We start from the raw sequence: 10,925 nt of genomic DNA on the forward strand, positions 1-10,925 counted from the left end.
TATTACATACTCGAGTGTTGGGGAACGTTTGTTGCATGAAAACAAAAACAAAAAATCGAATTTAAAGACCCCGAGGCTTTCTTGGTCCCTTATCATCGGCAAGTAGAAGCGGGCAATGGTCGGAGAGGGAGGAGGAGAGAGCATTAATGACGTGTGTGTTGAAGGATGTGCCCCACTCGGCGTTGCAGAAGAATGAGTCTAGCTTGCATTGGGTTTTCCCTCTCGTTGCTCCAAGTGAATCGTCACTTTTTGAGGTGTATTTCTTCGAGCTCACTACTTTGTAGCGTTGCCCTGAAATGATTGATCCTACTGTAGTTGACATTTCTTTTGTTTTTTTCTCTGGCCCGGTAGATTTAGTTGAAATCACCTAAGGCGAGCCAGGCCACCCCAGTCGTAGGTTTCTGACTTAGAAGCTCAGCAAAGAAAGCATCTTTGCAGGAGGGGTCCGTGGGACCGTAGACAGAGGCGATGTTTTTTCTTTTCTTTTTTTGAGGGAAGGCCATCATGGCTAGCTTTATTAAATCACGAAAACGTTTACATCATCTAGAGGTGATCTCGAAGCGCATGCCGGTCCCTCACACACTGATCATGGCGGAAAGGCAGTATGTTGTATAGGTGATGCAAGAAACATCAACTAGAAGATCATCCCAGAGCAGCAGAATTCCACCCCTGGTGCCGTTTGCCGGTCTTTGTGCAAAGCTACGTAGCCTCTGACCACCCAAAAAAGCCGCTGTGAATTGGTCGACGTTGTCAAGCTTCGTCTCTTGTAGACACGACAAGGAGGCGATCGTGGCATTCCTCACGTTCCAACTCAGAAAGTTGATGGGTTGTTCTAGCATTATGGAAACGGATGCACCCTGGAGCTTTGTGGAACAGCAGAAGCCGTCGAGGCAGAAATAACAGTGCATGAAGCCACTTGACATTCAGATAGCAACCAACGAGCAAAAGAAACAGCCAACCAACTTGCAGAAGCAAAGTGGGCAGAGCGGATACATGGCCTGAGGCCGACGGACTGCATGCTCCAAATACACGGAGCAACCTTAAACATAGACATAATTCAAGAACCTAAAAGTTCAGAGGATTGTGCTAACATAATTAAACTAGGGACCCAGGTGGACAGGAACGGCAGGCGCTCAGGTGGCCATTTTGATGGCATTTTGAAGCTCGAGCTCGAGCTATGAGGATCTTCTGTTCAGGCTGGCCATTTTGTGGACTGCGGCCGCCCGAGAAGACATATAACGTCAACATTGGATAACCTGGGAATGGTAGCTACCAAGTTCGATTCAATTTGTTTGGTCCACTCTTTCAAATTCGGACAATTGTTCCAACTCAACTCAACAAGTATTTTGTATCCAATGAGGTAGCTCAGCTATAAACCACATGTCACGACGGGAAACACACTACCAAAGTCTACCACCAACCATACACGAGACTGACTAATTTGATAGGCAGGAATCCATGACTGTAATTATTGGGCAACGATAAAAAACCAACCATCACAATAGAGATGGAGCAAATCGTTTAGCTTGCTGTTACAAGCTAGTATCCGTAGCTGGGATGGTAGGAGCCGGAGCCGCCACCGTAGCCTCCGCCATTGTGAGGAGCAGGCCCTCCTGCACCTGTGGGAGGAGCCCCATATGGTGGTGGCGGGTAAGAGCTGTAACCCGGGTCGACTGGCGGAGCAGGAGGGTTGGAAGCCGGCGGCCGGGTTTGTGGAGCGGCTTCCGCCATGAAATTCTGCAGGCAAGCAATGGCCATGAGCAACAGGTCAACTTAAATGGAAGAAACAAAGCATGTCCAACCCGTATTGAATGTGTTTAGCCCATCCAGAGATAGATCCAACATACACGTAAATAGCAAGAACGATTTGAAGTGTCTCTCCATTTCCATTGTTCCTTCCATGAAGCTACTCTTTGCAGTGAGGGTTTTAATTTGGCCAGTGTTTTGTTGTTGCACATAAGCAATATATGCAACAAAATTTCTACGTTTTGACGCCACACTATGTCCTCTTTCACATCTTGTTAACGCTTAGGAAAACATGCTTCTTTTTCTACATCATCCAAAACTTCTATCGAATGTTGTTTTGCTACATGTTATCAGCATCTAAAAGTTGGCGTCGTAAATAGCGATTAGCATACATAAATACAAGTACTAACCAAGCATGGCATTCTGCTAATATTTTACCAGCGTCTCTTAGTCATGTACTACAGCCTAATTCCGGTTGCATCTACCCCCTCCGTTCCTAAATATAAGTCTTTTTAGAGATTCTACTACGGACTACATACGGAGCAAAATGAGTGAATCTACACTCTAAAATATGTCTATATACATCCATATGTAGTCCATACTGAAATCGCTAAAAAGACTTGTATTTAGGAACGGAGGGAGTAGTACATTTCATATCTATATACATGGTTTATCAATGAAACAAATTAATTGGCCGACCATGAGCTTTACAAAGCACAAGTACAAACATGCATGGTGCACTTCCCAAATGGATTCAGAAATAAGAACTGGCAGAGATATCAAAGAAAAATAAATGAGTCGAGCATCAATCATGAGCGATTTTGGAGAATACTAGCGCAAGTAAATAACAGGTCAGAGGATGGGTAGAAGACTGACCTGGATCAGTTGCTGGGCAGTTTGAACTTGGGATGCGCTTCCAATTATCTCCACAGTCATCTCTCCAGGTGCACCTCTGCTTTCTTGAATAGTTACTGCTGCACCACTGTGCCTACGGATATAGCTGATACTAGCACCAGCCGCCCCAATCACGGCATCAGCATAGGAGAGAGGAATTTGCATGTTATGTACCTTTTGAGGAAATACACAAGAAATCAGTATGTACCTCCCATATCAGGAGGCAGCAATTCAAAAGCAACCCACCATCCTAATGTCAAGTGCAGGTGTACAACACAACTAACCTGAGAGGCCACATGCAGTGGTGGTTGATTGCCTGAAGTACCACTTGGTGGTGCCTCACGTCCATATGCAGAAATGCCATAGTGCGGCTGCTTTTCCATAGGCGGCACATCTGGACGGGGATAATAGTTGTCTTGTGGCCTTGGAGGCATGAACTGTGGATTTTCACCATAACCTGGACCACCAGGAGGGAGGTTTGGAGGAGGAACCCAGGGTTGAGGAGGCGCCCAATGCTGTGGGGCTGCCATGGGCTGCTCTCTCTGCACACTGTGCATTTTCATCTGTAGACATGGAAATTTACAGTCGTAAATGCTGCGTCCAAGAAACTTATTATTGACAGGAACATAGGGTGCCGAAACGAAATCTAACTTACTTGCTGTTCAAATAGTTGGAGAACGCTGTGGTCAACAAGAAATTTTCTCAAGTGACTTGCTATCAACTCCACTGCTTTGTGGACACCAAGAGGCTCGCCTTGTATCTCCACAACTCTATCATCATTTAGTGCAACAGGGGGCACATTTTCTGATAAAAATTTAGAATGTTAAGCTAAAAAGGCATATAGCATTATAATGCTGACGCTACATAGCATCTTCTCTGAATGTATCAAATTATCTCATGCGGTTTTCAAGTTAATTAGTTCCAGACTTGCAGTCACCAATGATGAATATCAACATACCAGTTTAGACAACCAACTGAACTCCAAACATTTGAAAATGCTAAATGCTACAATAATAAGCAGCTGAGCACATTGAAAAATGAGAAGAAAAGTTCAGAATCTTGCATGTAGTTATAATAAGCTGTTCTGCAAACCAGATCTGGATTATTTTAAAGACTATTAGGTTAATGTTTGGTTTGTGCCATATCATACCCTACCAATTTTTGCCAACAAGGCTAGCCAAAAAACTGGGTAGAGATTCCTTGGCCCTTGAGAGTTGTGAAGGGAATGTGAGGTGGGGTGGGCTACTTTTCATAGGCAACCAACCAAATGATGGCCAAGATATTATAGGCTGCCAAAATTTTGGCACAGCACATATAGGCACAAATCAAATATACACTTAGTATGTGATCTCCACCCCCAATTACAAAATCAGGTATTTTGTGCCTACCCAGTAGTCCTATAGTTTGTATATATGTGTTTGCTTTTTCTTGGTGGGGATTTGTAAGTCATGTCAGCATATTAATATAGCAAATTCAGCTCTCATGCATGGTTCAAAAAACAAATTCATGTCAGCATATCCAGGCTTACCGGGAAGCCACGTCACCAGAACCAACCAATCATCATGGTAGTTTTGGGTGAGGGGTCGAATTCTCAGATTTTATAATTGACTGCTGTCAAATAAATGGTTTCAGAATAAAAAGTTGATTTCTGAGCAGGCCAGTATCCTTGGTACCAGAATGGTTTGTGCCCCAGGCATGGAGCACATAATATTCGTATTGAAGGAGCACATGAGGCATGTGCATCTATGTGGGCCATCATATAGAGTATAAACACTGAGATAAGTATCACCATTTTTTCTTATTTTGATCAGCATGTAACAAAGTCACAAGACAAGGCATAAACTCGATATATATATCATGAAGACAGAATCTAATACGTGAAATGGAAAAATGCAAAAGCCTTACCAACAATCCGGACAACTGACTTTGAAGAATCTTGTATGGATTTAATGGTTGCTCCTTGCTTCCCAATAAGGCTGCCAGCTTGGGAAGCTGGCACTAGCAGTCGTGTTGGTCCTACATTACTAGCACCCCGTTGGAGCTGGCCAGATTCACCATCTGAACCATCAGTTATCCGCTTATGAATTTTAAGCAAGCCATCCATAGCTGGAGATATCGGTTCATCTGGCTCATCCTTTGCTGAAATTATTACCTTTAAATTGGAAAATAAACATTGTTCACTAAATTAGTACTAAACACTTAAAGACAGCTGTTTTAAGAGCACAACATGAAATTACATAATGGATAATTATTTAGAAACAAACCATTAGACCCAGATGAACTCGGTGAATGGGTTTACACATGCATAACTTGTAAGAATGTAACTTGGTAAGTAACATAACTATGTTTTGCTAGATCAATATCGCTTCTTTAATTTCCAAACTTTTCTCCATGGGTTTAGCATTGCTGACACAAGGGATTATGTACAAAATCCCACAGGCGTATTCAGTTAATAGTATCTCCACATATCTTCTATATCTAAATAGCTAGCCCCCACTAACTATTTCTCTCAACATGAAAGCATGCCACCTCAGCATTTAACATGCATGGAAAAAGGCCCACCTCAACATGCAGCATGCATAAGAAAAAGCAACCTCAACATGCAAATATGCATGAGAATTTAAATTCTATTTTGATATTTATATTATACAATAATCAAACACAATAAATCATATGTATTTTCAGTTTTAGTTTTCGCACTATTACTTGAAACATTCATGTTCCATACAACCAATTCTCGTTGAATATATTGCAAAACATTCCCGCAACAATGTGCAGGGTGTCATCTAGTAAATTAAACAATCAGAACCTGATTTCTACACTAGAATCAAAAATAAGGAGGCCAAATAAGGAAGTCAAAAGGTGTGCATTTTCTTAAGCTGTGGAAAATAATGCTCCTGGGTATCATTAGATGGATCTCCTACTGCAGCTCAGTTTAATTTAAGTTATATCAAAGATGGTAAACATTAGCAGTCAGCAGCTCAGAGCATAGCAGCAGATGCAATCTGATACTGAGATGGATACACACACAAGAACACCAAAATGTTTGACATAACAGTCCCTTCACATATATCAAATGTAGAACAATGTTCAGCAAGTACAGGTGATAAATAGATTGCCTTTTCTTTGTTGTGGTTAACATGCTTTACAAAATTCAACATCCTTCACAATGGGAGTTGTCATCCGTTTCGAGGGTCGAATTTTCTGTGTCTCTTATGCAATAGATCCTAAAGCCCTGTGAAGAAAGATTACCAACATTTTGTTATCTTTCCAAGTGGCTTACGAGCATAACGCCATAACCTGGTCCACTTGTCGATAATTTAAATATCATGGCACTTCGTTGAGCAAAACGCTCAGGCTAATTGCGGAAGGACGCAAAAAAAAAGGGGATGCTGATGTAGCATTTTTTTCTCCAAATGCATGCAAACTTTTTTACTTTCATCTGATGAAAAATTAGTATCAAATTCATCATGTAGTCTCATTTTGATGTATGCAGTATGTTTACGTTCACTTATACAAGTGTATGACTCTGTTGTACACGTTTGTCATCTTAATGCATATTTGGTCATTTGTCTTCATTGGAAGAATGCTGGTCATCCAATCAGGCAGTAAACCTTGCCCCAGTGATCTCCTTTCAGTTCAAAAATCAAACAAGTCGTGGAGTTACCAGATAATATATGGAGCATCTTGAAAGGAATCTTCATCCAAGACTCAAAGGGCCTAGATCGCAGCAGAGGAGCCCAAAACTGAACTTTCAGACCCATGTCTTTTGGAGACGTGGTTTGATTTGGGTCCTTAGACTGCAGTCAACCTGCAAACAGTCACTTGTGTTATCATTATCAAAGCCATTCAATTTGGGACTTTGATGAAAGGTATATTTTGATTCATATTAGTTTTAGAGCCACTCTTTTTGTCTTTGGTGAACTTTACCATCTGGTACTTCTGAGTTTTATTTCAGAAATTGAAAATGTTATTATCTTGACTTTTCATCAAGTTAATAAACTGGAGTTTAGGAAGCAAGGATAGCCCCAACTAGGCATTTTGGCAATAATAGAACATACTGGACAATGAATTAGTGGTTCAACTGATATAGCTCTAGTGTTTGATAAACCAACTGATAATTCTGGTATTTGGTAAGCCAAGTGACACCGTCGTGTATCATAAAAACTAAATCATGCAAAAAATGCTAGAATGAACAAAGGTACACAGCTTGGATGTGGCTTCTTTCCTTCAGAAGAAGTATTCAGAATAGTGATCTGCCACCAAGGAAAAAGCACTTCCATGGCATCATGGATGATACATTTGCTTGATTGTATGATCAATCTTTTTCAGTTATACCCCATTCCATGAATGGCAACTTGAAAATATTGGAACAGAAGAACATAGCCCCAATTGTACTGATACATCCCCAACCAATACTAGGATGGTATTTATTTTCCATTGATTGAGGCTAGATCCAATATCAATTAAAAATTCTTAGTTTAGTTGACTGGAAAACGATATTGGATGAGACAATTTTAAACACAGAACTGGTAACTGATGTTGAGTTATCTTTGGCTGAAGTAGTTTCTTGCATATTATACAGCATCCTAACTGCTGACCAATATAAGGAAACAGAGGGCCAGGATTTACTAGGGGTTCAAAAGAAAAGGATATCCAAAATGTGGAATCAACTGATGTCCCTAAGAGGTATAACTATTGGCATGGCAAACGTGACATCTAATAGCACCCTAACAAAAGGGGTGTTTCTAATTTGCTAAGCTATAATGTTATATTTTTTATATGCATGTGCTGAAAACTATGTGATCAATATCTATGCAAAACAGTTAGCAATTCATTTTTTTAAATGTGAGTTGGTACTTGGTCTTAACACCAGTGACCAGTGTGTGTATGTTGTTCTGCATCAAACACGTCTGACCTTTATAGTTTGCAGAGATGCAGAACAAGAAATGATGATTGTGTTATGGAGGTTGCAGACTACATTCCGGAGGACGCCGTCGCCGCCGACCTGGCCGCCCCAGCTGTCGAGAAGGTGTTTGACGCTGGTTGATCGCCTCGAGGAGTTCCGCAAGCGCTTCCCCACCTTACAGCTCGAGGACGAGCTGTTTGTGCAGGCGGGGAGAAGTGTTATGGACGGTTTAGCTAGGCCCACCGGGCAATCTTAGCCCACAAGTTATCTTAGGTTAATTCTTATGCAAGTTATCTTAGGTTAATTCTTATGCAAGTTATCTAGGTTATAAATATAGGCTGTAAGACTCTTTTTGAAATTAAGCAATAAGAATATTATTATCCCTATTGCCCGGCTCCCAGAGGAGCCGGAACCCTAGCCGCCTCTAACCCTAGCCGCCGCCGCCATCCTCCTCCTACGCGACGGCGCCCAGCCGCCGGCGCGCCCGCTCATCGCCGCGCCCTCCTCCATCCTTCCCCTACAACCTACGGAGCAGGTCCGGTAGGATCCCTGGTTCTACCAGATTGCTTCTGTTATTTTCATTGCTATAGAAATTTGCTAAAATATCGTGGATGATCCAATTAATATAACATTCAAATCTCAAACTAGTTAAGGACATGCTAATAGTAACATGAGTATTAAGTTTCTACTAATCAGAAAAACAAGGTCTTGCTCATAACAAGTAGCTCAATCAACAGCTGTATTTTAGTTTCTGCAAGGCATGTTCGTTGTTGAACATCATATTTCTCTTTATATCCCAAGTTCTGATAAAGCTTAAGGCCTCCTTTGGTTCCTAGTATAGGAATATCATAGGAATAGGAAAGTGGCATGCATCTCAACTCCTACAACGAAATAGATGGCATTTGGTTCATAGGATAAGAACTTTTCCATTAGGTCTGAGCTAAAATATTTTGCTTTGAAATGTTAAGGATAGGAACCAATCCTACATAGGAATAGGAATCCATTCCTACAAACGAGAGGGCTCAAAAGGAAATTTCCTATATAGGAATCATACAGATAGAATTTCTACAAAATTCATGTAACCAAAGGAGGAATGAGGTAACAAGCAACTACCAGCGCAACTACAAATTTCCTTAAGTCAATGAGCATCAAGCAAACAACACTGCACTGAGCACACCAAACAACTACCAGCACAAAATGACTAAGGCCTCCTTTGGTTTGGAGGAATCTCATAGGAATTCTAGAGGATAGGATTCTTATAGGATTTTTTCCTTTAGAGCCCTTTGGTTCATAGGAATGGATTCCTATTCCTACATAGGATTGGTTCCTATCCTTCACATTTCATAGGAAAATAAAAATGAGCCTAGACTCAATGGAAAAATTCCTTTGGTATCAACCAAATGACATCTCGTTTCCTATTCCTACTCATAGGATTTGAGATACATGGCATCTCATTTCCTACAAAATTCCTATTCCTACGATAATCCTATCCTATGAACCAAAAGAGGCCTAAATAAGGTACCAAACTGTTAGGTTAGGGAACCATTCCAAATGTATCTTATGGGGCAGAGTGGCAGGGAAACTGGGCAGTAGTGTACATAGACCAACATACGGATTTGCCAGCTCATAATAAATGAAAAAAATCATAAAACAGAAAAACACTTTAAAAGGTAGTGTTGCAAGAAAACAACACACAAACCCACTACTGACATTATAGAAATATATACTGGCTGCATGGATAAGAATACGAGCTTGTCATCAAGATTTTATGCAGATACTTACTGCTCTTTCTGTTGCACCAGGTGGGCCATCTAGTATTTTTATGCGAGCTTTAGACTCCTCGCACATCCTTTTGATAAACTCCCCTTTGCGGCCAATGATAGCACCCACCTTCTGGGCTGGGACTAGTATGCGGAAAACACTATCTCCTGGCCAACCTGGCCACCTCTTATCATCACCCTCTACCTGCAAGCTTTCCTGCTGCTTCACTTCCCCATTGTATGCATTCTCTTCCTGGTAAGGGTTTGCTGGTTCATCATCGTACTGAGTTTCTGGTTCTTCGCTGAGCAAATTTGCTTGCACCTCGTTGTATGCATTCCCAGCTCCTTCGTCATATTGGTTTCCAGGCTCTTCGTCTTTGTATGGGTCACCAGGCTCTTCGTTATACTGCACCGTATTGTCGAAAGAGTTCAGCTGTTCTTCATCGTAAAGGTTTTGAGGGAGCTCACCAATGCCATGTTCCGTGAAATTCTCTTCATCCATAATTTCTGGTGACACAAAGAAAGAGGATTAGGTAAGAAACCGCCACAGCCATGATTGAACTTTAAGGCACAACATATAGAATTCAAAAATCTGCAGCAGTAACGCGCCTTGCTTCATACGCATGACTTGTGACGCAAGACCTAGGCTGTAAATGTAGCTAGCAAGCAGGCACCGTTTTAAACACTTACGCAGGCTCCTTGAACGCTCTCGCAGGCTCCTTGAACGCTCTAGCAGGGTGCATAATTGACTCTCAACAACTTTGATTTAGAAAATTTATTATGCGACAGCAGGAATTCTACAAGGCAACAGCAACTCGGTTCCCGGTCCAATCGAGCTTAGGAACCGCACCCTTTCCCCACAAACCCACTTCAAATTTACACGTGCCTTGCCATAATCCGCCAAAATAAAAAACCTTAGCCGCGTTCCCCAGATCAGCGCCGATTACACGAGTCGCCATACAGCAAACCCTAAACCCTAAGCGCGCCGCAATCCCGAACCTCGCCTCGCCGTCGGGGGCTACAATCGAAACCAGGTCTCGATTCTCAGACCCCGAGGCGGAATTGGCGAAACCTCCGCCTTACCACCACGGACGGGAGCGCGTTAGCGAGAGCGCGGCAGGGGCGAGGAGATCGCGTTACCTGACAGAGGGGGAGGGGGAGGAGGCGGCGGCCGGCGGAGAGTACGGCGAGGACGCCACGGGAGCCGGCGAGGACGCCACGGGAGCCGGCGAGGGGCGGAGGGTGTCGGATGGGGCGGAGGCGGAGCGGAAGGGAAGACGACGGCTGCGGATTTGGTGTGTGGGGGAGGGGAGCTCGTGCGCGACTCGTCCAGCACTAGAACGGAGAGCCGCCCGCGGTCTTCCACGGAGACGGAAATGTCTCGGATCCCGGTAATCCATTGTACTATCAAGCTCAAAAAAAAAAGTTGTGTACTATCAATCTGACGAAAAAAACCGGCGTGTGTAATTGACTTTTTCGTCAAAAAGGATAAGTTTTTGGCCTGTATAAAAAAACTCTAGTGCTTCCAACACCTGCTTTTTAGCATCTAAAGAACATTGCCTTTTAGAGGCCTAGCTTTTGTTTATGTGCCCAGAGCACCTCATGTATTTCCGTTA

At 42.5% G+C, this 10,925-nt stretch overlaps 1 protein-coding gene across 1 annotated transcript; it reads right to left on the bottom strand.

Annotated features, from left to right (window-relative positions):
* Positions 1-1,252: 1,252 nt before the first annotated feature.
* LOC123096066 (flowering locus K homology domain) lies at positions 1,253-10,694 on the bottom strand. The gene is made up of 7 exons (XM_044517660.1): positions 10,450-10,694; positions 9,332-9,816; positions 4,546-4,792; positions 3,296-3,444; positions 2,925-3,203; positions 2,623-2,814; positions 1,253-1,737 (listed from the first exon to the last, which is right to left on the bottom strand). The coding sequence occupies exons 2-7, from the start codon at positions 9,809-9,811 to the stop codon at positions 1,540-1,542; spliced, it is 1,545 nt and encodes a 514-aa protein (XP_044373595.1). The 5' UTR covers positions 9,812-9,816; positions 10,450-10,694; the 3' UTR covers positions 1,253-1,539.
* Positions 10,695-10,925: the final 231 nt, after the last annotated feature.

This window comes from Triticum aestivum, chromosome 4D, assembly GCF_018294505.1.
Source record: "Triticum aestivum cultivar Chinese Spring chromosome 4D, IWGSC CS RefSeq v2.1, whole genome shotgun sequence".
Lineage (NCBI taxonomy): Eukaryota > Viridiplantae > Streptophyta > Magnoliopsida > Poales > Poaceae > Triticum > Triticum aestivum.